General features: G+C 46.1%; 2 protein-coding genes across 3 annotated transcripts in view; both read left to right on the top strand.

Moving 5' to 3' along the window:
• Nucleotides 1-4,299, top strand: part of VDR (vitamin D receptor) — an 84,804-nt gene extending 80,505 nt beyond the window's left edge. For both annotated transcript variants that reach the window (XM_083490262.1, XM_083490263.1), the window contains one exon: nt 183-4,299. In XM_083490262.1, coding sequence (XP_083346388.1) covers nt 183-442 — 260 coding nt within the window. In that variant the 3' untranslated portion in view covers nt 443-4,299. The remainder of the gene's footprint in view (nt 1-182) is intronic.
• Nucleotides 4,300-7,417: 3,118 nt separating this feature from the next.
• MYG1 (MYG1 exonuclease) lies at nt 7,418-26,643 on the top strand. The gene is made up of 7 exons (XM_083490387.1): nt 7,418-7,617; nt 10,009-10,121; nt 12,811-12,970; nt 14,904-15,053; nt 19,406-19,528; nt 21,144-21,325; nt 24,398-26,643. Exons 1-7 carry the CDS (start codon nt 7,456-7,458, stop codon nt 24,582-24,584), a joined length of 1,077 nt encoding a protein of 358 aa, XP_083346513.1. The 5' UTR covers nt 7,418-7,455; the 3' UTR covers nt 24,585-26,643.
• Nucleotides 26,644-27,815: the final 1,172 nt, after the last annotated feature.

The following is a 27,815-nucleotide window of genomic DNA, read 5'->3' as shown; positions in this document are numbered from 1 at the left end:
ATGTCCATAATAGGAAACTAGTATCAGGCAGCATGGGCTGATTGTCGGGAACTAGCATTCAGAAGACAAAAGAGGGGAAAGGACAAACTTAACCACAAGTAGAGGGAACAGAAGACTCTTGTTGTCTTTGTCTTTTTGCCTACCCTGGTCACTGGAGGTGTGTTTATGTTTTCTGTTCCTAGACCGCCCTGGCGTTCAGGACACGGCTCTGGTGGAGTCCATCCAAGATCATCTTTCAGCTATCCTGCAGACATACATTCTCTGCCGACACCCTCCTCCGGGCAACCGCTTGCTCTATCCCAAGATGATCCAGAAACTTGCAGACCTCCGGAGCCTGAACGAGGAGCATTCCAAGCAATATCGCTGCCTCTCCTTTCTTCCGGAGCACAGCATGCAGCTCACTCCGCTGGTCCTCGAAGTCTTTGGCAATGAGATCTCCTGACTCCGTGGCTGGCAATGAAGCCTGTTGAAGTAAAGGGAGACGTCAGGCCAGCTTCCCGCTGGTGGCAAACTGAGAGCTTTGGCCCAAGTTGAAGTTTTGTATATTCTGTCGGCAAGGGTTTTGATTATTTTTTTCCTTTCCACACTACCAGAGGGACTGCGTTGTTTGTATATCTTCAGCCTCATATTTTGCATTGCTGCTGAGCAGCAATTCGCAAGCTAGCCCCTTCTCTCCTGCCTATCAAAACTAAAGAGCTTTCTCACTTGTTGCTTTGCCATGATGAAACCGCTTGTTGCTTTCTTCAATGTTGAGCTTTTCAAGCCAGCAACTGAAACGTCTGTGCTGCGTCTTAAATGGAAGGTGAATGGTTGAATAACAACTGGTGGAATTTAAGATTTGTGATGGATTGGACATGGGATATTCTTTCTTTTTAACACGTTGAGAGCTTTTGGTTCAGAATGGCTATAACATGCAGGGAAGAGTAACTGTTATTCTTGGTGCAAAATGTCAACTCCCCTCACCTCTCATAATTTTCTGCCAAACCTCAGAGCTCTTCAGTACTAGAAAAAGTAGTTATTAACCTAAGAATAAACAGGAAAAACACAAGCTGTGTACACATTACCAGCTTAAAATGCAGCTAGGTTGCTCTTTTCCTTAATTTGGATCAAAGGTGATTTGGGAGGAAATGCAGGAGAGATGGAAGAGAGATACGGATTAAGATAATATCGTATGTACACCTCTTCCGAAACCAGTGGTGGGAGTGCATTGGCTGCAGAGTAAAATGGGGGGGGGGTGTACACAGCCAAGTTTACAGGAATAAATAACCTGTGTCATCTTTCTGACTTTTTTTAGTGTGTATAAATGTGCCTGGCACATTGTTGTCACTAAATAAATTTGTAATGGGAGGAAAATTATATTTGGCCTGTGACCTGGTGTAGACACTCTGGGAGTTGACTTCCTAATAGCCAAGCCCCTGCTTGGAGCGCAGCCTTGTTTCCCAAGAAATAAGCCTGCTAACAACTCACGTCCTGTTTGCAGCATTAGTTCTTACACTGTTTCAGGCACAGCCAGCTGCCAAGAGGAGTACAGAACTGGCTTTTCATCTAGCCAGCAGGCTTGAGTTTGTTCAGGATCACATTGGGTTACTTTAGAGTGGCAAGGGGAAAGCCCTGTTTATCAGGATAAGCCACATGCAAAGTAGCACCTAAAATATTCCAGCCATCATATTGAGAAGTACTCTGCAGAGGTGATTTTCAGATGTCTCCATGCTGGAGCCATAATCAGCCCTTAGTAACACTCAGGAAGGCTGAAAGTGACATTTTGTGAGTTTGACAACTTCTGGACTACTGTATATGACCTCTGGAAAAACAAAGCACATGTGAACTGTGTGCTGAAAAGGGAAGTAATTCATTACCAATATTAAAATAATTTATTTGCAGAGAACATGCTTGGGATATTTAGTTGTGGCTTCATTGGTCCCACAGAATCCAAAGTAAGATTGGAGGATACATGGCTAATAATTGCACAAAACAGAAATGTAAAATTAACTGTCAACAACAGAGAGAGAGCAAAGATGAATATAGATGTTCTCTCCTAGTCGCTTGATAGATAGTGGCCTATTCATGAAATACATACAAACGTACTACTCTCTTCAAACACATAGTGTACATTCACCAATGTGTTATTGTATTTGTGTGGTTTTTTTATTACTGCAATAGCTGCAATTTGCACACTGTATACACAGCTACAGATTGTCACTTAAAATGTCTGGTGAGATGACGAGAATTCAGTTCCGTGAATAAAGGAAGGTCACATTGAACCCCTTAGTTTAACAAATCCTTTGGGGTTGTGCTGGCATATGGGAATAAAGCAGGGTAAGGAAGGGAGCTTCCATTTTTTGGATTGAAATCTCCCTCTTGCTCACTAGGTGTCAGTAGGGTAATAGGGTAGGGTAGAAAGTAATTATGGTGCAAAGTGCCTTGAGTCAGAGCAATGAATCGGTTCCTCCCAAAGTTATGGCTAGATTCTTTTACTCTAAAATTAGTCTTAATTACTAGGATTTGGTAGGATTCATCAAAGTCTTTAACTTCCTTCTATGCTCGTTGGAGAGTTGGCACAAGGGCAGCCCACCCACATGGAGTAAGTCTGTGGTGTCCCACCCCCCAACCTCCCAGCAGTACAACTATTTCCCTTTTCACAGACCTCTGCAGCCTGGCAGTGGGGACGAAGAGAAAGTTCCCATTTGCTTCATGTATCTTTAGATAGATAGGCTTGTAATCCAAGCCTTCCAAACTCATTTTCAAAACCCACTTCAGTTGCAGGGGCAAATATCAGCTGCTTTATTCAGTTCCTTCAGAAAGGCTGGTCAAACGTTTTAAATAAAACAGATATTCTAGGGTTTTTTGGATACTGTAGTGGCATTTGCAACTTTGCATGTAAGCATACAGCCACTTACATGGTTAGCAGTGTTTCAGCCTCCTGCTGTTGCCACAAGTGCCATAAGGTTTGAAAGGGAGATGTGCATCTGCGCGCACACGGTGGGCATGCGCCAGGGAGTTGTGGCAATTCCTCGGCATGCGCCGCTGTGCTGAAAGATGCCCAGCTGCTTATCTAGGAGAACATTATTGAGTGGATGCACTTTGCAAAGCCTGCCTGCCTCCAAAAATGTGAGAAGCAGCTGTGCTAAGTTAGAGGGCATGCTGCTGATTCTGAGAGAGGTTTCTGTGTGTAGCTTTGCTTGTTAGGCTTATTTGCAAGGGGGGAATTAGCAGTTCCTTGCCATTCTTTCTTTGGTTAAGGGATGGAGGGAGAGTGGGACTTGCCTGAAACAAAAAGGCATATAACATTTGTAGGAATCACAGTCTTAGGTGCGAGATTTCCATCCTGTCTCAGGAAATAACCCTCAAGCCTAAAGGGATGGGGGTATCAATATGCTTGTCCTGTCAATGTGGAGAAGAATGGAACCTAACATGCTCCCCCAACCCGTGTGTTATTTTAAACTGCTTATAGATGAGCTAGCCCTGGGTTATTTTTTTATTTTTTAAAGCCAAGCCAGCTCTTAGTTCTATTGTGAATCTTTCGCACAGATCTATTGCTGTTTTTCCTCTGATCCTTTTTTTTAAAAAAAGAAGGCTTTTTGGGGGGTTGTCTTTTGGTTGTCTGCCCTAAGCCATGAGGATAGAAGACTGTTTGCAATCATTGGAAAACAAACCAGGCCGCTGTATTTTCCCAGTAGCTTGGGAGAGTGGTTTAGATACCCAGCTCCTGTGTTAAATCCATTAATGATGCCTACGCTGAACAATTTGCACCAGGTTTTGTGGTATAATTGAATGTGTAAATAGCTATTTAATATGGGTTGAAAATGGTCTATTGTAAAATGTAAATTGGATTTTAGACATTTTAAGGACAATGATATTTGAATCATAGCTGCTCTTTTTTCAGAGATGCTGGGGTTTATTTTTGCCAAGTCTGCATGTGAAAGCCAAACCTGTACAATAAGAGAGGAGTAGCTTCTTTCCAAATGTGAAACAGAAATCATCTCTTGTTGCCTTGTGTAATTTAAATCATGCAATGCACTTTATAAAAAAATCAGTAGAATTATTTAAAGAGACAAATCTATATTTTAATTATAGTGGTGGTAAATATGATGAAGACCTAGAGGCGAATGCTATCTTTTTATTCCTCTGTACATCTTTGGGCTTTTTTTCTAATGGATAAATAGATCTAATATTTAAAAAATCAAAACCTATTCCAGAGCTTTATTGACAGGACAAAGAATGATTGAATACTGTTTTCGTAGTTGTAAGTGTAGAATGCTGTTACCTTATTAATAAAAACGTACTGCTTTGTGAGAAAAAGATCATTTCACTTGAGTGATTTACTTACATATTATACATGTCTACTCAGAATTAAATCCCATTGAGTTTAGTGGGGCTTACTCTCCCAGGCAAGTAGAATAGGATTGCCACTTCATTCTCTTTGGGACAAAGTTGAGCTGCTCATAACCAGGTTTTTAAAAGCAGATTTCCTGGCTGCATCAATTCCCTGTTATATACCCCACAAAGAAGAAGAAAATCCAAATGTACACAGAGCTTTGCTCCACTCTTGCACCGGTTGTGGTGGTGTCTCCATAGGAGTCTGTAGTTCTTATCTCCTATACAGTGGTACCTTGGGTTAAGTACTTAATTCGTTCTGGAGGTCCGTACTTGACCTGAAACTGTTCTTAACCTGAAGCACCACTTTAGCTAATGGGGCCTCCCGCTGCTGCCGTGCCGCCGGAGCCGATTTCTGTTCTTATCCTGAAGCAAAGTTCTTAACCCGAGGTACTATTTCTGGGTTAGCAGAGTCTGTAACCTGAAGTGTCTGTAACCCGAGGTACCACTGTATAGCGACAATTCATTTAAGAACCTGCCTTAGTTCAGTAACTAACAGACACAGACACAGTGAAGAAGCACTTCAAGGATATTTTCAAAGATGCAACATGCCTGAAGATGAAAGCAAAGAAGAGTTTCTGTCCCCAAAGAAGGTGTTTCAACATGCTTTGGGAAGTTTCTTTTAAACACTGAAACAGCGTGTATTCTAATTGGATGGGGGGGCCCTGTGGGCTGAGATTCCTGCATTGGAGGGAGTTGGACTAGATTAAGGTTACCAGATTTTTTTCAATGAATCCGGGGACAGTTTTCAATTTCCTACTAAATAGATGGATTTTGTCAGGGGACTGATTTGTAAATCCGGGGACTGTCCCCGTGAAACGGGGTCGTCTGGTAACCTTAGACTAGATGACCCTGGGGAAGCCTTTCAACTGCACAATTACACACACACACACTTTAGCACAAGGTTATTCAAAATCACTGCTATCTGCCATCCTCATTTGTACCAAACATTAGAAAATGGGGAGCAGCATTGCCAGAAGTCCCTGTTCCACTCTGCATGGGCAGGAAATGCTTTGTTTGGTCTGCAGACTGTCTCGCTCATCTAGAGGGGTGAAAACTGCCTTTTTTGGAAGGAGGTTTCTCAAACTGGGAAAGAAAATGCAGAAGAAAAAGAATAAAATGCTTGTCCCCTAAATATACTTACACATGGCTTCTATTTGTGTTCAGGAAGGCGGGTGGGTAGGACAATTACTGCTTTAAAACAACAACTCAACAACCTTCACCCTTCCTTAAGGAGGGTCACAACAAGCCTATGAGGTAGGATAGACTCATAGCTGTCAACTTTCAGATTTGAAAATAAGGGCTTAGCAGCCTCAAAAATAAGGGATCAGCAGCCTCACCTGTCCTGGGAACAGTCTACGGGATATATAACAATCCGGGATAACAGCGGGAAATGGCGCTGGAATAAGGGAATCTCCTGCAAAAAAGGGAAGGTTGACAGTTATGGATAGACGGAGAGGGAAGGAGTGACTGGCCGAAAGTGAGCATGTGCAGCTGAGGGAGCATTTGAACCCAGGTCCTGTGCAAGACGATATGCAACCCACCACAGTGGCGCGTGTGTGCGTGTAGCTTGGGCTTTAAACATTTGAGAAACGCGTCTCGAGACCATGCCTGGGTGCTCCTCACGTTACTTTTCCGAGACATGACGAAGAAGCATTGCGAGGCTGATGGATTCAACTCCCAGCCCGCTTTTTGGTTGTTTAGTCATTTAGTCGTGTCCAACTCTTCGTGACCCCCCGGAACAAAGCACGCCAGGCACTCCTGTCTTCCACTGCCTCCTGCAGTTTGGTCAAACTCATGCTGGTAGCTTCGAGAACACTGTCCAACCATCTCGTCCTCTGTCGTCCCCTTCACTACTTGAAGAAGTTGGTTCCAGCCTTATGTCATATTCATTAGCCCGAGGGAGTGGACCCTCGTCCATAAATTCATGCCACAATGAATTTGGTAAGTCTCTTAAGGTGCCACAGAACTCTCTCCTGATCTGGCTGCAACAGATTGATAGCAGGGGTAGCCAGCGTGAACTACATTTCAATCATACTTGAACACTGGCCATGCTGGCCGAGGATTATGGGAACTGTAGTTCAAAACATCTGGAGGCTGCCTCACTGATCACCCTTTTAAGGGATAGAATTGTTGTTGTTGTTGTCGTTGTTGTTGTTGTTGTTTAGTCATGTCTGACTCTTTGTGACCCCATGGACCAGAGCACGCCAGGCACTCCTGTCTTCCACTGCCTCCTGCAGTTTGGTCAAACTCATGCTGGTAGCTTCAAGAACACTGTCCAACCATCTCGTCCTCTGTCGTCCCCTTCTCCTTGTGCCCTCCATCTTTCCCAACATCAGGGTCTTTTCCAGGGAGTCTTCTCGTCTCATGAGGTGGCCAAAGTATCGGAGCCTCAGCTTCAGGATCTGTCCTTCCAGTGAGCACTCAGGGCTGATTTCCTTCAGAATGGAGAGGTTTGATCTTCTTGCCTTCCATGGGACTCTCAAGAATCTCCTCCAGCACCATAATTCAAAAGCATCAATTCTTCAGCAGTCAGCCTTCTTTATGGTCCAGCTCTCACTTCCATACATCACTACTGGGAAAACCATAGCTTTTACTATACGGACCTTTGTTGGCAAGGTGATGTCTCTACTTTTTATGATGCTGTCTAGGTTTGTCATTGCTTTTCTCCCAAGAAGCAGGCGTCTTTTAATTTCGTGGCTGCTGTCACCATCTGCAGTGATCATAGAGCACAAGAAAGTAAAATCTCTCACTGCTCCATTTCTTCCCCTTCTATTTGCCCGCTTTTTCACCCCTCCATAAAATCCCCCTGATGGTTCATCCCCAGCAATATTTCCCAAACTTGTAGTCGTTATTTCTGGACTACAAGTCCCATCATCCCTGACCACTGGGTCTTGCTAGCTAGGGATGATGGGAGTTGTAGTCAAAAAAAAAAAAAAAAAAAGCTGAGACCCGAGTTTGGGAAACAGGAGGCAAGACTTCGTAGTGCTCTTGGAGTCTCAGAAATACGGTAGAGGTGGGCGGGGCGAGCGTGGGGGAGGCAGGAAGCAAAGCGCCTTCCCGGGCCGGCGTCCCATCGCTATGCGCATGCGCCGCGTGTTGGCTGGGCTTCCCCGCCTGACTCGCAGCTTCATGCCCGGCCCGAAGCGCCCCCGACCGGCCCGCATCGGCACCCACGGCGGCACCTTCCACTGCGACGAGGCGCTCGCGTGTTTCCTCCTGCGGCTGCTGCCCTCTTACCAGGTACGCAGCTGGGGGCTTCTTGTGCACGGGCCGCTTACTCCGAAGTAACGCGACCCCCCCCCGCGCGCACGTGCGTTGCGACCTCCTTAATCCGGTTCCGATTCGGAAGCCTTTTCGGATAGCCTCCATTTCCTCCCACACCCGAGATTCAATTCACATGTGACGTTCCACCCCCGTGTTGGGTTCTTGCAGGGCCTGATCTTGGGACTCCCAGCAACTGCGTGGATGCGGCAGCCTGCACGCCACGCAACGCCCCCGGGCAATGCACTTGCGCAAATATTTGAATTCCTAAGCTAATTGCACCAGCCGTGCAATTAGAATGAGTGTGCATTGATGTACAAATGGGGGGTCGCGGGGGGTGTCCTATCCTGGTTGTGACAGCAGCGTGGAGATGCGATCTTTAGCTGTTCCGGTATAAATGCACGTGGGCGTAAATCTCCGCTTGCGTATGTGTAAAACCTGGAGGTAAATAGCAGGGAATGTAGCTTGTTTGGTTTGCGGTATTTTATACAGTGGTACCTCGGGTTACATACGCTTCAGGTTACATGCGCTTCAGGTTACAGACTCTGCTAACCCAGAAATAGTGCTTCAGGTTAAGAACTTTGCTTCAGGATAAGAACAGAAATCGTGCTCTGGCGGCGCGGCAGTAGCAGGAGGCCCCATTACCTAAAGTGGTGATTCAGGTTAACGAATTAAGTACTTAAACCAAAGTATCACTGTATCCTTCCCTTTGGTCAAGACAGCAAAAGCAAGCACAAGTTATTAAATTGTAGTTCTTACAACTCCTGGGCGGTGTCAGTGGCCATTCTGGGTGTAAAGAGAATTCCACCAGCGCCATCGCAACACTTTCCCCAGATCGGATCCAGGAGCAGAATAGATGGCAATGCCCAGGCCAGAAGGGCAAGGCAGTTTTTCCCTTTGCATCCACATGTCTATTTATACCTGACAACTGAAGATCACACTCTGTGCAGCTGTTGAAGTTCACCAAAGCTACACCACAATAAAATGTGTTAGTCTTTAAGGTGCCACAAGACCCTGTACAGTGGTACCTCGGTTTAAGAACAGTCCTGTTTACGAACAATTCCATTTACAAACTCCACAAAACCCGAAGTAGTGTCCTGGTTTGCGAACTTTACCTCAGTCTAAGAACGGAAGCTGAATGGTGGAAGGGCACTGGCGGCGGGAGGCCTCATTAGGGAAAGCGCTCTCGGTTTAAGAACGGATTCAGTTTAAGAACGGACTTCCGGAATGGATTAAGTTTGTAAACTGAGGTACCACTGTAGTTTTTGTTGCAATTAATTTGTTGCAAACCACACCAAGTCCTAATAGCATAAAGGCAGGAAGCAGGAGCATTGTGCGGCTGGAATGGTGTTGGTTTATTCCCTGCGGAAAGGCAATTTGAGGATTTCCATCTTGTTAGGACTTGGTGTATTTTGCACTTAATTAGAATTCTGCACCAGGGAACCTATATAGATTATGCAAATTTTCAAGTAGTTTTGCGGTTTCCATAATTTATACAGCCTCTCCTATCAAGCTTTGGAGGGGGCTGGGGACAGAAGTTGGGGGGAGCCCTCTCCTTGCTTTCTGAGATTTCACCAGGTGTTGCCGAGATACTTTAAATACTGTCTTCAGTGTTGTGAGAGGTAGAAACTGTTCACTGTTCGTTTTTTAAAGCTATCATCATACAGGAACACACACCTCATGAAGATCAACTCAAGGGCTTGCATATACAGTGGTGCCTCGCAAGACGAAATTAATTCGTTCCGCAAGTTTTTTCTTCTTGCGAGTTTTTCGTCTTGCGAAGCACGGTTTCCCATAGGAATGCATTGAAAATCAATTAATGCGTTCCTAGGGAAACCGCCTTCAGACCAGGTCCGGGGACAGTCTGTCCCCCGACCTCTTCTGAAGGCTGGGGGGGGCAAGGGCTTTTCTTCCCACCCCCAGCCTTCAGAAGGCTGTTCTGAAGGCTGGCGGTGGGAAGAAAAGCCCTTCTCCCCACCTCCCGCCCCGCAAGCTCCGGGGACAGGAGCGCTTTGCTGCCGACCGCCAGCATTTTAAAAGAGGTCCCCGGAGATTTCCCTATGGGCTTTCTTCTTGCGAAGCAAGCCCATAGGGAAATTCGTCTTGCGGAACGACTCAAAAACGGAAAACTCTTTCGTCTTGCGAGTTTTTCGTTTTGCGAGGCGTTTGTCTTGCGAGGCACCACTGTAGGAGCAAATGGTCCCAGTCACAGCTGTTCATCTGCTTACCTTGTGTATCTTTTTCACCTGAAGGCACCAAGGAATGGTGAAGGGATAGAGATCAGAAACTGCAAAGTGGACAGCCAGGAATAGCACTGGGGCACGTTTTGTTTCACAGCTTTTGTTTGTTTTCGCCCTGCTGTGCCCTCAGGATGCAGAGATCATCCGGACACGGGATGCTCAGCTGCTGTCAGAGTGCGATGTGGTTGTGGACGTTGGAGGCGAGTATGACCCTCAAAAGCATCGCTACGACCATCACCAGAGGTACTGTTGAATTCCTGCAGCCTTTCCTCCCAGTGCTGCCAGCTTACCCTAGCAGTGGACCTTTCAAATCTCTCTTTTTTAAAATGATGTTTTTATTAAATCTTCCAAATCATTACATAACTCCAAACATATACAGTGGTACCTCTGGTTGTGAACGGGATCCGTTCCGGAACCTCGTTCGCAACGTGAGCGGAACGCAACCTGCATGTGTAGGTCGTGATTCGCTGCTTCCGCGCATGCGCGTGACATCATTTTGAGCGCATGCGCGAGCGGCGAAACCTGGAAGTAACCCGTTCTGTTACTTCCGGGTCGCTGCAGGACGCAACCTGAAAAGATTTAACCTGAAGCAAATGTAACGAGGTGTGACTGTATCTCATTTTTTTGTCACACATTTTCTTCTTGACTTCCTGTCCCTCCTTCCCTGGTGGTGGTGGTGTTGCTATTTATTATTATTATTGTTATTATTATTCCCCCTTAAGAGCTGCATTAAAACACATCTATACAGTCAAACCTCAGTTGCCGAACATAATCTGTTCTGGAAGACTGTTCGACTTCCGAAACGTTTGACAACCGAAAACTGAAAGTGGAAGCCTCAATACAATACAATAGGGAAACTCAAAACGGAAGCTGTGTAGCACGTTCAGCTTCTGAAAATCGTTCGAAAACTGAAGCAGTTACTTCCAGGTTTTCAGCGTTCAGGAGCCAAAACGGAGGTGTTCAGGAACCGAGGTTGACTGTATTTATTTTCTAAGCCCCCCCCCCCCCAAATCCATTCTCCACATTCTTCCATTGCTCATATCTCAAATCCTGCACATGATTTCATAGAAGAATGATAGTTTGATCGGTAATCCTTACCAGTGGCTTCCATTCTTTTATGAAGATATCATTTTGTCCTCTTATTTTAGCAGTCAGTTTCACCATTTCCACGTAGCCCATCGGTTTTATAAACAATTCTTCCATTGTGGGGAGTCTCTTTGTCGTTCCATTTCTGCAGTTCTAGCTGCAGTTGTTGCATACATAAAAATGTTAGTCAAGGGTGGTGGTGTTTTTGAATCTCCACCCCTATTATCCCCAACCAAAAGGCTTTAGGTTTTTGGGGAATGGTCAATTTCAACATCTTTTTCAATTCATTGTATATCATTTCCTAGAAACCCTTAGGCTTCAGAGCTTTCAAATCTAGTCCTATCCTATCTAGTGCTGCCCACCACCTTCTCATCTGCTGTGCAGTCCATGCAGAACCGAAAGGATGAAAGACAACAAGCCCAGGAGCAAAGAGACAGGAAGACATCATGGACATCATGTCCTAAATCAGGACAGAGAGCCTGTGGCCCTCCAGATATTGGGCTCCATCAGCTCCAGCCAGCACCAACAGTGGTCAGGGATGATGGGAGTTGTAGTCAAACAACATCTGGAGGGCCACAACCTCCCCATCTTTGCTGTAAGAGGCTCAACCCTAATTAAGGAGAGTTCTGTAGTGGAGAAAACCTTGGTAACTTGAAAAAGTTGTGCAAACTGACATGCCTATTTAGGTGCCCCTAATTCCCTTTCACATTCTACGTTTCCTTAAACAGCTTGTTCCAGATATATAATGCACTTCCCTCCTTACAATATTCCAGTTGCACTGCTGTTTCCAAGAGTTGCCCATTAATGTTGTTGTTTAGTCGTGTCCGACTCTTTGTGACCCCATGGACGAGAGCATGCCAGGCACTCCTGTCTTCCACTGTCTCCTGCAGTTTGGTCAAACTCATGCTGGTAGCTTCGAGAACACTGTCCAGCCATCTCGTCCTCTGTCGTCCCCTTCTCCTTGTGCCCTCCATCTTTCCCAACATCAGGGTCTTTTCCAGGGAGTCTTCTCATCTCATGAGGTGGCCAAAGTATTGGAGCCTCAGCTTCACGATCTGTCCTTCCAGTGAGCACTCATTCTTATCCTTGGAGAATGGAGAGGTTTGATCTTCTTGCCTTCCATGGGACTCTCAAGAGTCTCCTCCAGCACCAAAATTCAAAAGTATCAATTCTTTGGCGATCAGCCTTCTTTATGGTCCAGCTCTCACTTCCATACATCACTACTGGGAAAACCATGGCTTTAACTATACGGACCTTTGTTGGTAAGGTGATGTCTCTGCTGTTTAAGATGCTGTCTAGGTTTGTCATTGCTTTTCTCCCAAGAAGCAGGCGTCTTCTGCAGTGATCATTGAGGCCAAGAAAGTAAAATCTCTCACTGCCTCCATTTCTTCCCCTTCTATTTGCCAGGAGGTGATGGGCCCAGTGGCCATGATCTTCGTTTTTTTGATGTTGAGCTTCAGACCATATTTTGCTCTCTCCTCTTTCACCTTTGTTAAAAGGTTCTTTAATTCCTCCTCACTTTCTGCCATCAAGGTTGTGTCATCTGCATAGCTGAGGTTGTTGATATTTCTTCCGGCAATCTCAATTCCGGCTTGGGATTCATCCAGCCCAGCCTTTCGCATGATGAATTCTGCATATAAGTTAAATAAGCAGGGAGACAACACACACTAATTGCAGTAGTTTGTATATGAAAGCGAGGGTCTCCTAGTTTTGGGTCTGGGGCCCTGGGAAATTTCCATCTCCTTGTGGTTGGTATTATTTGCTTGGAAAGGGGAGTGTTCCAGGCTTTCCTCCCTCCTTTGGGTTCTTTTTTATTGACTCTCCCAGTCCCTCCTTGTTCCCACAGGTCATTCGGGGAGTCCATGCACAGCCTGAAGCCTGATAAACCTTGGCAGACCAAACTGAGCAGTGCAGGGCTGGTTTACACCCATTTTGGCTCTGAGATTTTGGCAAACCAGCTGGGCCTCAAGGAGGAGGATCCTGTCGTACGTGTGCTCTATGACAAGGTACTTGCGTGTGTGCATATCTGTGAGACCCCTTCCCAGCATCAAAAGCCTCTGGAACAGTGGGGGAAATGAACGAACTCAACCGCTTGGCTCTTGCAGGGATGCAGAACCTGTTTTTAATGTTTAATGCTGTTTTTAATGTTTTTAATAATAATAATAATAATAATAATAATAATAATAATAATAATAATAATAATTTATTATTTATACCCTGCCCATCTGGCTGAGTTTCCCCAGCCACTCTGGGCGGCTCCCAATCAGTGTTAAAAACAGTACAGCGTTACATATTAAAAACTTCCCTGAACAGGGCTGCCTTCAGATGTCTTCTGAATGTCAGGTAATTATTTATCTCTTTGACATCTGATGGGAGGGCGTTCCACAGGGTGGGTGCCACTACCGAGAAGGCCCTCTGTCTGGTTCCCTGTAGCCTCACTTCTTGCAATGAGGGAACCGCCAGAAGGCCCTCGGCGCTGGATCTCAGTGTCTGGGCTGAATGATGGGGGTGGAGACGCTCCTTCAGGTATACAGGACCGAGGCCGTTTAGGGCTTTAAAGGTCAGCAGCAACACTTTGAATTGTGCTCGGAAACGTACTGGGAGCCAATGCAGATCTCTCAGGATCGGTGTTATGTGGTCCCGGCGGCCACTCCCAGTCACCAGTCTAGCTGCCGCATTCTGGATTAATTGCAGTTTCCGGGTCACCTTTTAATGTTTAATGCTGTATTGTGTTTTTAATATTCGATTGGGAGCCGCCTAGAGTGGCTGGGGAAACCCAGCCGGATGGGTAGGGTATAAATAATAAAGTATTATTATTATTATTATTATTATTATTATTATTATTATTATTGGGCATCTCCACCCCTCCCCGGCTTGAGGGTCCTGCAAAAGTTCCTTGGTGTATTCCAAAGTATTCTGGGCCAAGGTGGAAGAAGTACAATGTATCCCACATTTCTGAATTAAGACAGGAGGTACATTTCGCTCTTGAGGCCAAAATATTTATTTTTAAACAATGAAAGAGCCAAGAACTATCTGCCCCGGGTCCCCTTTGTTCCTGCACGAGTCACTGCTTTGAACATGCAATCTAACCGGAGGCTGTGTGCTCTAGAGCGCCATCAGGTGGAGCCAATACAAAACGCCAAATGAGGGCATCACAGCAGGACGTTGTTATTAAATGGGTGCAGAGCTAGACTTGGGTATTGCTGTCTGATTGTGGCCACAATGATCAGGGTGGTGAGATCTGGAGTCCCAACAACATCAAGAGGACCACAGGTTAGCCACCTTGGCTGTAGTGGCGGTGGTGGTACTGATCCAGCACTGCTGCAATATGCATATATCTGTGGGGCTTCCCCTTGATGCCCTTTCTGCTACATGTGACCTTGGGAAGTATCTGCCATGCCCCTAAAGTATGCAGGCACGGGGGCTGAATCTTACCTGGCTTCCAGCCTCTCTGTGATCCACAAAACCTACTTTTCCAGGGCAGGTCACTAAACTGAACTTTTTTTTTTTTTTTTGCAAATAAATTTTTATTGGTAATTATACATATTATACATAAGTACGAATAAACGTATACAAAATTCAATACTTAAATTACGCAAAATACAATCATTCCATAAGTCTCGAATACATTGATTTTAGGCTCTGCCGAGCCTTGCACGTCCTTCTACAACTTTGGTAAGTATCAAATAAACTTTATATTCACGTATTTTATTTCTTTCACATACTGGCATTCACATTTCTTTCACATACTTAACCCAATTGTCATGTAGTTTCTGTTCATCTTGGTCTCTTATTCTAACGGTTATTCTAGCGAGCTCGGCATAATTTGTTAAATTAATCTGCCAGTCATAATATTGGGAATGACATCCGTTTTCCAGTTTTGTGCTAACATGATTCTTGCGGCTGAACTGAACTTTCTTGTTCTCTCCCTCCCTCTAGTTGTACGAGAACTTTGTGGAAGAGATTGACGCCATAGACAACGGCATCTCCCAGTGGGAGGGGGAACCTCGCTATGCCATGACCACCAATGTCAGCTCCAGGGTTGCCTACCTGAACCCCCGCTGGAATGACAAGGATCAAGACACCGAGGTAGGGATCTGAATTGTAGTTGTATTTTCCAGCTCTCTGTGTCCCCGGTAGGAAAACGAATGCTGTCAGTCATTTTGCACTCTGCACGTACTCAGAAACACTGGGCCCATAACCTGTCAGTGTTTGTAAAAAAACCAAAAGGGTTCTGACCTCCCTTTGTCGCCTCAGCCTGGTCCTCGGACCCTTGTCGGCACAAAAGAGTCCACGAGAAAAGTATCCTTGCAGGGTACTTTCTGCTTTTATTTTTTAAAGTCTTTCTGCAAAAGCGACTGACCAACTGTACATACATCAACACTACCAGCTTTCAAAAGGAGAGAACTAGACTCCTTAGAAATCAACAAAACAATGATCAACATTCTATACTCTAAACAACGTTTCTATGAATATGGAGGGAAAAACTCCAGATTACTAGCAAATAGATGTAGGAAAAAAGCACTCAAAACAAGAATACACTGCATCACCAAAAAAGACGGCAACATAACATTCTCCCCCAAAGAAATAATTTCAGAATTTGCAGAATTTTACTCCAACCTATACACCTCCCATAACCCACCAGAGAGGGAAATCAAAAAATTTCTAGCAGGACTGACCATGCCTACCCTAACTGATGAGGAACAGGAATTCATGGATAGCCCTATCACCCCAGAGGAAATAGATGCGGTCCTCAAAAACTTGAAACCACACAAAGCCCCAGGCCCAGACGGCTTCACAGCAGAATTCTATAAGAAATTCAAAGAACCCTTGATGCCCTACATGACCCGCCTATTCAACGACATCATAAAAGGGGGCCCCATCCCCAAAACCTGGACCCACTCCAAAATAGTCTCCATCCCAAAACCACTAAAAGACAGCCTCAAAGTAGAATCATACCGCCCAATCTCATTAATAAACCAAGACTACAAGATATTCACATCAATCTTGGCCAACCGCCTAAAAATCTTCCTACACAAGTTAATAGCCCCAGACCAGACTGGCTTTGTCCCTGGCCGCAATATAACAGACCCCATCAGGAAACTACTGAACCTGATCGAACACAGCAAGGCAACCAAATTCCCATTGACAATTATGTCCCTAGACATCCTCAAAGCCTTTGATTGCTTGGAGTGGAAATACATACTAGCAGTACTAACTAACATGAAATTTGGCCCCAACTTCCTACAAATCCTCAAACAAATATACTCCCAAGCCTCAGCAAAATGCAGAACTAACAATATGGATTCTAACACTATAGCTATCCAAAGAGGCACGAAACAAGGATGCCCACTGTCTCCCTTCTTATTTATCCTGGCTCTGGAACCCCTAGCAATCCGCATCCGAGCAGCCACAGACATCAAGGGAGTGGAAATAAAAGGCAGGACCTATAAATTAGGGCTCTTTGCAGATGACCTAATGGTCACAACACCAGACCCCATAAGCACAGCAACCTCCCTAATCAGAGAACTCAACGCATTTGCAATGGTGTCGGGCCTACAGGTAAATTTCACAAAGTCAGAAGCTATGTGCTTCAATACCCCTCCTCACACCCAAAAAGAACTCACGAAGGTCACCAAAATAAAACTTTGCCACACCAAGTTCAGATACCTAGGGGTACAAATAACCAGAAACCTCAATAAATTGTACCTCCACAACTACAAGCCCCTGTGGCGACAAATTAACAAAGACCTAAAGAGATGGAATAACATGAACCTCACTCTCTCAGACAAAATAGCCATGATCAAAATGATCACACTCCCAAAACTAACCTACCTATTCCAAACCCTCCCAATCTGGATCCCCTCAACCCAACTTCACAGTTGGCAGAGAAAACTACACTCTTTCATCTTCTCACATAAAAAACCAAGAATAAGCCCCAAATACCTGCACCTCCCCACCTCAGGAGGAGGATGGGGAATCCCCAACATAGAAGCATATTACAACGCCAACCAAATACGACATATAATCCCATATATACTAGAAGATGAGACAAAACAATGGGTACACTTAGAGAAGGACACAATTGAAAACACCTGCACCACAACATACCCACTCCTCCCAAACAAACTAAAGAAAATTCCCACAACACTTAACAGGTACACACAGACCATGCTCAAAGCATGGAAAACACAAATAGGCAAACTATCCCCAACCCCATCCCCACTAATCCCCCTGGCATACCACCCATTATTCCACCATGCAGCACAAAACCTCAAGATAAAAACCTGGCGAACCAAAGGCTTGTATCGCCTAATAGACTTTTATAAAAATAACAAACCCTTGTCAACACAAGAAATACAAGACAAACTAGAAGACACCCAAATGCCCTGGTTAACACAACACCAACTACATGCCCTCTTAAACAACCCAACAGTAAAATCAGCAGCAACTAGGCCCCTGACAACCTTCGAAAACCTCCTCCTAACAACAAAGGGAAACGGTAAAGGGATGGTATCCGCAATATACAAAATACTACTCCAAAATCTCGCAAATCCCCTAGACGCAATCAAAAATCAATGGGAGAATGACATAGGCTATGAGATAAACCCCACTCAATGGACCAGAATGTGGTCTAAACCCCCCTTTAAATCCATATCAACGAAAAGAAAAGAACTCACACTGAAACTCACCTACAGGTGGTACCTAACACCAAGGAAACTAGCGCTAATACACCCAGGAACCTCACCAAAATGTTGGAGAGGGTGCACCTCCACAGGCACATACTTCCACATGTGGTGGGAGTGTCCCAAAATCCAACTGTTCTGGACAACAGCCATACAAGAAATTTGTAAAATAACTAAGCAAGTAATAGACACCACCCCAGAATTGGCCCTACTAAACATCTTCCAAGACAACAATGCCCATTTACACCACAAAGAACTCATAACCCACCTGCTCTCAGCAGCCAGAAACACCATAACCAGACACTGGAGAGACCTGTCAGGAGTAAGCATGGACCAATGGTATCAAATAGTATGGGAAACAGCCCTACTAGAAAAATTAACTAATAAACTGAAACTGACCCGGGGACAAACAGAAGAAGATGCCTTCACCCCGGTATGGCTCCCCTTTATCACATACACAGCCCAACAGGACAATGACAATAATCCACCAACAGCATACAAATCAATATGGCTAACCTGATCCAAAACACCCACCCACCTCACTCACACACGAAAACAAAGATCACCGCAGCCAATCACAAGCAAACAATCACACCCTAGGCCAACCCCAACCTCTCTCACCACCAAAGGAACACAAGTGAACAACACAAGCACGCTGACACCAAACTCTACATACATTAAACATAATAGAAACACCGCCACCCAATCCCACCCTTATCCATCTTCCCTCTCTCCACCCCCTCTCTTTTTTCTCTCCTTTTTTATTTTTATTTTTATTTTCTTCTCCCCCTAATGCCTCAACAAATGAAACGGATTTGTAAAAATGTTACATGGGGAAAAATATATATGAGGCACTACACTTCTGTAAAACAAGAAAATCCTTAATAAAATATTTAAAAAAAAAAAAAAAACACTACCAGCTTTCACTAACCAACCAACCAACCCAACAACAAACTAACATTTCTCACTCTATATATACAACCCGGTGCTGGCCGCTGACTCATGCTGACCCAGCTTTTTAAGCATTAAAGAAGCAGCGGCCATTTTAGCCGTGACAGGAGTAAATAGACCTCCAAGTAGATTCAGGCATAAAATAATAAGACACATTTGTTAACTTGTGCCTTTCACTAAACGAGGAGCTGGTTCTGAATGATGGTGCTGCATCCTTAAGAACCACAGAGTGTGACCTCAGCGGTTAATTCTGGAGATCTATGGAAAGAACAGTTTAGATTGGCCTCTTCTAATCTGCATGAAGCAGTTGTGAGTGGAGGGCCTCAAGGTGTTGTGCGAGTGTGTACCCCAGATTGGTCAAGCTTTGCAACGTCTCAAAGTGACCGGCAATTTGTACTGGGACGTCCGTTCCAACTTCCCAAAGGCTTTTTCCACCCGTTGCTGCCAACTCGGGTTCAAGTACTCAGGGGCCTGGCACAGCGCCCTAATCTCTTTCCTTGCTCCTTGTGGCGTCTGTGGCCTGGTGTCTGCCTCTGCCTGACCATCACTGGCTAGGACGTGTCTCTCCTGCCCGCTGGAGCAAATCTCAGCTGATAAAGAGCAAAGAGGCAGCAGCAAGATTAAAAACCCGAGTCGTTGGCTTATCTCGAACGGTGTTGAGAGAGGTTGTCCAGGGCCGCCACTTTGCGCTCTCCAAACAGGCCAGTAGCTCAGGCATGTGTGGGGCGGGCTGCATGACCCGAGGGAGCGATTCCACATGGCTTCGGAGTAGATAATTTGCCAACCCTGTGCTTTGTTTCCCAGCCTGGTTTCCAGAAGGCCATGGAGCTGGTAGGCAACGAATTCTTGGACCGCCTCGATTACTACTACCGGGCCTGGATTCCTGCGCGCACCCTTGTGGAGAAGGCCATCCAGCAACGCTTTGAGGTACCACTGCCAAGAGGAGGGATCAAGTACAGTGGTACCTCGGGTTACATACGCTTCAGGTTACGGACTCCGCTAACCCAGAAATATTACCTCGGGTTAAGAACTTTGCTTCAGGATAAGAACAGAAATCATGCAGGGGCAGTGCGAGGCCCCATTAGCTAAAGTGGTGCTTCAGGTTAAGAACAGTTTCAGGTTAAGAACAGACCTCCAGAATGAATTAAGTACTTAACCCGAGGTGCCACTGTACTCTGAACACACCTCTGAATGTGCTTCCTTTCCCGTGAGATGAAATCTCTCTTGAGGTGGCTCCCCAAGGAGGAGAAGGGTGTACACTGCAATTTCAATTTCATGATGTGTGCACATCTTGCTGTTTGTTTGCATGAAGGGGAAGGACCATAGCTAAGTGGCTGAGCATCGGTTTTGCATGCAGAAGGTCTCAGGGTTTAATTCCTGGCAGCTGCTGGTGGGATCCAGGAAAGTCCCCCCGTCTGGAAATCCTGGAGGGCTGTTGCCAGTCAGTGTAGACAATACTGGCCTAGATGGATCAGTGGCCTGTGTTCCTTGCAGGTAGGAGGACATGGGTGGAAATGACTGGTACACTAATAATAATAATAATAATAATAATAATAATAATAATAATAATAATATATTTATACCCCGCCCATCTGGCTGGGCTTCCCCAGCCACTCTGGGCGGCTTCCAACAGAACACTAAAATACAATAGTCTATTAAACATTAAAAACTTCCCTAAACAGGGTTGGCTTCAGCTGTCTTCTAAAAGTTTGGTAGTTGTTGTTCTCTTTGACATCTGGTGGGAGGGCGGTCCACAGGACAGGTGCCACTACCGAGAAGGCCCTCTGCCTGGCTCCCTGTAACTTGGCTTCTCGTAGCGAGGGAGCCGCCAGAAGGCCCTTGGCGCTGGACCTCAGTGTCCGGGCAGAACGATGGGAGTGGAGACGCTCCTTCAGGTATACAGGACCGAGGCCATTTAGGGCTTTAAAGGTCAGCACCAACACTTTGAATTGTGCTCGGAAACCTACTAGAAGCCAGTGTAGGTCTTTCAAGACCAGTGTTATATGGTCTTGGCGGCCATTCCCAGTCACCAGTCTAGCTGCCGCATGCTGGATTAATTGCAGTTTCTGGGTCACCTTCAAAGGTAGCCCCACGTAGAGCGCATTGCAGTAGTCCAAGCGGGAGATAACCACAGCATGCACCACTCTGGCAAGACAGTCTGCGGGCAGGTAGGGTCTCAGCCTGCGTACCAGATGGAGCTGGTAAACAGCTGCCCTGGACACAGAATTGACCTGTGCCTCCATGGACAGCTGTGCCTCTTGCTTTCCACCCTGGCGGAAGCTCACTTTGCACCCTCTCCAGTTGTGGAGCCGTAAGCAGAGAGAGCATGTAATACTGAGGACTCGAAACTTTAAAAGAAATATAGAAAGAGGAGAGGTTAAGACCTCCAGTGGCCTGATGGTGCCCCTAGGTTTTGCACAAGAGTCTGGAACAATCTTACCTGGTGGACATCTCTCACCTTCTTGCACATAGTCCTCCTATGTCTGTTGTTCAGGTGGCGCAGTTGGTGACTATGAATGACATGCATCTCCTTCCTTGGCAGGTTGACCCTAGCGGTGAGATTCTGGTGTTGGCCCAGGGTGGCTGCCCATGGAAGGAGCACCTTTTCAACCTAGAGCAAGAGCTGGATGTGAAGAAGCCTCTCAAATTTGTCCTGTACACGGATCTGGGAGGCCAGTGGCGGGTCCAGTGTGTTCCTGCTGGGCTGCACACCTTCCAGAACAGGTGAGCAAGGACTCTGAAATGCCCCCCCCCACCACTTGTGTGCTGTATTGTGGGATGGGGAGAGCATTTTGAAATCCCCTAGCTCTGCCCCCCCCCCCCAATTCAGGACACCATCTCTCACCCTTGCACCCTAGACTTACATTTTTATTTAATAAAAAAAAACACGAAAAATGAAGATCATGGCCACTGGTCCCATCACCTCTTGGCAAATAGAAGGGGAAGAAATGGAGGCAGTGAGAGATTTTACTTTCTTGGGCTCCATAATCACTGCAGATGGTGACAGCAGCCACGAAATTAAAAGACGCCTGCTTCTTGGGAGAAAAGCAATGACAAACCTAGACAGCATCTTAAAAAGCAGAGACATCACATTGCCAACAAAGGTACATATAATTAAAGCCATGGTTTTCCCAGTAGTGATGTATGGAAGTGAGAGCTGGATCATAAAAAAGGCTGATCGCCAAAGAATTGATGCTTTTGAATTCTGGTGCTGGAGGAGACTCTTGAGATTCCTGTGGACTGCAAGAAGATCAAACCTCTCCATTCTGAAGGAAATCAGCCCTGAGTGCTCACTGGAAGGACAGATTGTGAAGCTGAGGCTCCAATACTTTGGCCACCTCATGAGAAGACTCCTGGAAAAGACCCTGATATTGGGAAAGATGGAGGGCACAAGGAGAAGGGGACGACAGAGGAAGAGATGGTTGGACAGTGTTCTTGAAGCTACCAGCATGAGTTTGACCAAACTGCAGGAGGCAGTGGAAGACAGGAGTGCCTAGCGTGCTCTGGTCCATGGGGTCACGAAAAGTCGGGCACGACTAAGCGACTAAACAACAATAATTCTATCCCTTAAAAGGGTGATCAGTGAGGCAGCCTCCATATGTTTTGAACTACAGTTCCCATAATCCTCGGCCAGCATGGCCAGTGTTCAAGTATGATGGAAATGTAGTTCACGCTGGCTACCCCTGCTATCAATCTGTTGCAGCCAGATCAGGAGAGAGTTCTGTGGCACCTTAAGAGACTTACCAAATTCATTCTGGTATGAATTTATGGGCGAGGGTCCACTCCCTCGGGCTAATGAATTGAATACGACATAAGGCTGGAACCAACTTCTTCAAGTAGTGAAGTGATCACCTAAATGGGCGTCTGAGGAAGATCAAACGTAAATCATAAAAACAAGATCCCAAGGAATCTCCTAGACTTCCGTCCACCCCTTTGTGGGTCCTAATTTAATCATTTCCTCCCGCATCTTCCGATCATTTCAGCATAGTCCCATCGACTTCATCTGCCATTGCCCTCTTCCTCTTCTTGTTGGGTATCATCCTTCCCATTTTCTTTGGATGCCCTTCCTAGAGCTAGTGTCACATACTGGTCAGAGTCTTGGTCTATAACCTGGGAGAACAGGATTCAAATCCTGACTCAGCCACGAAGCTGACTGGGTGACCTTGAGCCAGTCGCAGCCTCTCAGCCTGACCTTCCTGACAGGGTTGTTGTGGGGGATAAAATAAGGAGAAGAACTCTGTACGCCCCCTGGAGCTCCTCTGAGGAAAGGTTGGTTATAAGCATGATAAATAACATTAGATTCAAAGCTTTTGGGTTGAATTAATTTATAATGAATGATTTTAGAGTGTTGTTTGTGCTGTACTTTTGTACTGTTTTGTTGTTGTTGGCCGCCCTGAGCCCGTTTTCGGCTGGGGAGGGCGGGATATAAATAAAATTTATTATTATTATTATTCCTGGGGTCCTTTGGCTGGGTCGGGACGATATGGGATTGGGGGCGTAATTAGTGCCAGCACCGTCCGTTAAGAGTTTGGGTGTAATCTTCGACACCTCCCTTTCCATGGAGGCGCAGATTGCAGCTACAACAAAGGCGGCATTTTTCATCTCCGCCAAGCTAAGCAGTTGGCTCCTTACCTCTCTCGCCCTGACCTAGCCACTGTGATCCACGCAACAGTCACCTCCAGACTGGATTATTGTAACTCCCTCTACGTGGGGCTGCCCTTGAGACTGACCCAGAAACTCCAGCGGGTGCAGAATGCCACGGCGAGACTCCTTCCGGGGTCCTCGCCATGGGATCACATTCACCCGGTGCTATACCAGCTGCACTGGCTCCCAGTGGAGTACAGGATCAGGTTTAAGGTGCTGGTTTTAACCTTTAAAGCCCTATACGGCCTAGGACCCTCGTACCTACGGGACTGCCTCTCCTGGTATGTCCCACGGAGGAACTTATGGTATTCTAACAAAAACATCCTGAAAGTCCCAGGCCACAGAGAGGTTAGGCTGGCCTCAGCCAGAGCCAGGGCTTTTTTGGCTGTGGCTCCAATCTGGTGGAATGCTTTGTCACAAGAAACTAGGGCCCTGCAGGACTTGGCATCTTTCCGCAGGGCCTGCAAGACAGAGCTGTTCCACCAGGCCTTTGCTAAGGCACAGCCTGACCCCCTCCTCTGGTAATCCTCACAGAACTCTAGCCCAATGGTTGCCATTAATTTGATTTGAACTGATTTTATAATGAAATGATTTCAGAATGTGGTATTATTTTATTGTTGTTAGCCGCTCTGAGCCCGGCTTCAGCTGGGGAGGGCGGGATATAAATAAAATTTTATTACAGTGGTGCCCCGCAAGACGAAATTAATTCGTTCCGCAAGTTTTGTCGTCTAGCGAATTTTTCGTCTTGCGAATCACGAAATCCCATAGGAATGCATTGAAAATCAATTAATGCGTTCCTATGGTCAAAAAAAGTCCAAACAAAGCCAAATTTGATACAACAACAGTTTATTAACTGCTCTTTAAAGTCACACATACTGTAAAGAGCAGTTCAAAAATTGAAGGGAAAATAAATTAACTTTATAAACAAAACATGTCTTTGTTTTTAGACAAAGGAAACAAAGTCGCGAGACGTTTTCGTCTTGCGAAGCAAGCCCATAGGGGAAATTCGTCTTGCGAGGCAAATCGAAAACGGAAAAACCTTTCGTCTAGCGAGTTTTTTGTCTTGCGAGGCATTCGTCTTGCGAGGTACCACTGTATTGTTATTATTGTTCTTTCAGTCACTCTTGGCTCTCTGGCTCTCCCTCCCCTCAGGTTGTCGCTTCTGGCCGAATGGTGTGGCTTGCGTGACGAGGAGCTCTCTCAGGCCAGCGGGATACCCGGCTGCGTCTTCGTGCACTCCAGCGGCTTCATCGGGGGGAACCACACCAAGGAGGGGGCGCTAGAAATGGCGCGGAAGACACTGGCGCGGCAGGTCGAACCCGCCGCATGCAGCTCATGAGGCGCAAAGCCCCACACAGTTGGACTCGGGGGGGACGGGGACAGGTTGGGGGCTTGCCATAAACTTTGATTTTTTTAATTAAAAAAAAACAGCTTTTTTGTATCTTTTGTGAGGGAAATTGTTGGTAGAAGCAGAGGGGCTGGGGAAAACCCAGCCAGATGGGCAGGATATAAATAATAACATTATTATTATTACTACTACAGTGGTACCTCGGGTTACATATGCTTCAGGTTACAGACTCCGCTAATCCAGAAATAGTACCTCGGGTTAAGAACTTTGCTTCAGGATGAGAACAGAAATCGTGCGGCAGCGGCAGCAGGAGACCCCGTTAGCTAAAGTGGTGCTTCGGAACGAATTAAGTTCTTAACCCAAGGTACCACATTATTATTATTATTATTATTATTATTATTATTATTATTATTATTAATTAGGGTCACCAACTGGGGGTGGGGCTAGTAGCGCATTTGGAATTTTGGGGAAGCATTATTGGGTGCCAGTCGCAAGACAACTGCAGTACATGTGGTGGGGTATGACCCAAGACAAAATGGCGGTCACTTCTTAAAGAGAGGGAAATGAGACGGGATTACAAAAGGGTGTGGGCAGCCCCCTTCCCCAACTGCTTCATAAGTCGGGGGGGAGGCATCTACATAAGCCGCTGCCCCCACAGTCATTCGTAGAATTTTTTTGCACCTCTCCACAGTTCAGAACGGATAGGAGGGTGAGCATTCCATCTTGCCATCCAGTGAAATATTTGTGGGCACGTTCAATGAAGGAGAGGCTGAGGCAGGGCAAATGGGAACCTCAGCAGGAAGAGCAAACAGCCTCTTGTGCAGTGCAGATTTTTCTGGGTATATTTTACAGAGACTGTTTTGTGGGCACTGCAAGTATGGAAGGGGACACGGGGGGCCTGTAGGTAAGAGGTAAACCCTCAAAGCTGCAGTAGGACAACAAATGAAAGCAAGCCTTTGGGAACGGGTTGAAAGCTTCGCCTGCTCTTCCCAGAGTCTTTCAGGAGTTGGGCACATGGGAAGATAACCCGGGCTTTGGGGGCTTCTATTTATATCCCGCCTTTCCCCTGGACTACGCAGGTGGTGCTGTGGTCTAAGCCACTGAGCCTAGGGCTTGCCTATTGGAAGTTTGGCGGTTCGAATCCCCACGACGGGGTGAGCTCCCGTTGCTTAGTCACAGCTCCTGCCAACCTAGCAGTTTGAAACCACATCAAAGTGCAAGTAGATAAATAGGTACCACTCCAGCGGGAAGGTAAACGACGTTTCCGTGCGCTGCTCTGGTGTCGCCAGAAGCGGCTTAGTCATGCTGGCCACATGACCCAGAAAAACAGTCTGTGGACAAATGCCGGCTCCCTCAGCCGGTAAAGCGAGATGAGCGCGCAACCCCAGAGTCATTCGCGACTGGACCTAACGGTCAGGGGTACCTTTACCTTTTACTTCCCCTGGACTGGAACTCAAGGTGGCTTACAAGACCTACATTGGCTCCCAGGACATTTCCAAGCACAATTCAAAGTGTTGGTGCTGACCTTTAAAGCCCTAAACGGCCTTGGCCCAGTATACCTGAAGGAGCGTCTCCACCCCCATCATTCTGCCTGGACACTGAGGTCCAGCTCCGAGGGCCTTCTGGCAGTTCCCTCGCTGCAAGAAGTAAGGTTAAAGGGAACCAGGCAGAAGGTCTTCTCGGTAGTGGCACCCACCCTGTGGAATGCCCTCCCATCAGATGTCAAGGAAATAAACAACTATCTGACTTTTAGAAGACATCTGAAAGCAGCCCTGTTTAGGGAAGTTTTTTAATGTTTGACTTTTTTTTGTATTTTTAATATTTTGTTGGAAGCCACTCAGAGTGGCTGGGGAAAACCAGTCAGATGGGTGGGGTATAAATAAATTATTTTTATTACAAAATGAAAGCAACATGGATAAAAACAGAACGCTAAAAACATAGAAGAGACTGGTTTAAAAGTAATTACACTATAATAGAATTCAAACAATATAAAAACAAATCATTAAAATACAGATTGTGAAAACGGCACAGCACTATTCAAAGCCCTTTTTTTAAAAAAAAAAAAGTTCCCAAAAGCCTGTCAGAAGAAAATGCTTATCACCTGCCAGAGGAAGGACAAAGAGCTCACTGGGAAGGACGTTCCAAAGTCTGGGAGGCGCCACCACCAAGAAGGCCCTCTCCTGTGTCACCACCAAACATGCCTGTGAGCGTGGCAGGACTAAGGAAAGAGTATCTGTGGATTATCTTGAAGCCCAGGCACCAAGGCAAGTTCATAGGAGGGAAAATGCTGTTTCAGATAGCCCAAGCCATGCCAAGTTCTCCACATGTCAAAACCAGTACCTTGAACTGTGCCCAGAAACAGGAAGTAGAGAATCAAAGTGATGGGTTTGGAAGCAAATACAAGAGGAAAAGGCTGGCACAACAATGACAACTCTCTGCCCAGGAAGTTAAAACTGAATAAATAATGCAAAGCTGTGGAATTCACTTTGCATAATAATATTAATTTTTAAAATCATTTTTTTGTAGTTTGCTTTTACCAACCATAGAGATAGGGACAGTGCTGGCTACCCAGGGCCCTGACCTGTTGCAAATGTTCATTCGGGCAGTTTGCTGGCTTCAGATTTAGGTAGGCATTGCCTCCATGCTTTGAAGCTTCTAGGTTACAACCTTAGGATCAAAAATGGGCTGGGAGCCCTTTTCCACATTCCCTATTGGGAACTTGGAGGGCCACACGGCCGTGGTGTTGGGCCAGGAGCAAAGTGGGCAGTGCAACCAAAGTTAAACCACAGAGCCTAGGCCTTGCCGATCAGAAGTTCGGAGGCTCGAATCCCCGTGACGGGGTGAGCTCCCGTTGCTTGGTCCCTGCTCCTGCCAACCTAGCAGTTCGAAAACACATCAAAGTGCAAGTAGATAAATAGGTACCACTCCGACAAGAAGGTAAACGGCATTTCTGTGCGCTGCTCTGGTTCGCCAGAAGCAGCTTAGTCATGCTGGCCACATGACCCGGAAGCTGTACGCCGGCTCCCTCGGCCAATAAAGCGAAATGAGCGTCGCAACCCCAGAGTCGTCCGCGACTGGACCTAATGGTCAGGGTTCCCTTTACCTTTAATAGTTCCCACACATGCTCCATCCAGGCAAATGAGGTAAAGAGAACGTTGACAGAGGCTGCAAAGCAGGGTTTGTGAGGGGTGTGGGCCTGGGGAAAAGACCAGACAGAAGCCT

This window comes from Podarcis liolepis, assembly GCF_965112155.1.
Source record: "Podarcis liolepis genome assembly, chromosome: 2".
Lineage (NCBI taxonomy): Eukaryota > Metazoa > Chordata > Lepidosauria > Squamata > Lacertidae > Podarcis > Podarcis liolepis.
Note: the sequence above shows the minus strand (reverse complement) of the source record. Positions and strands in the feature narration are given on the sequence as shown.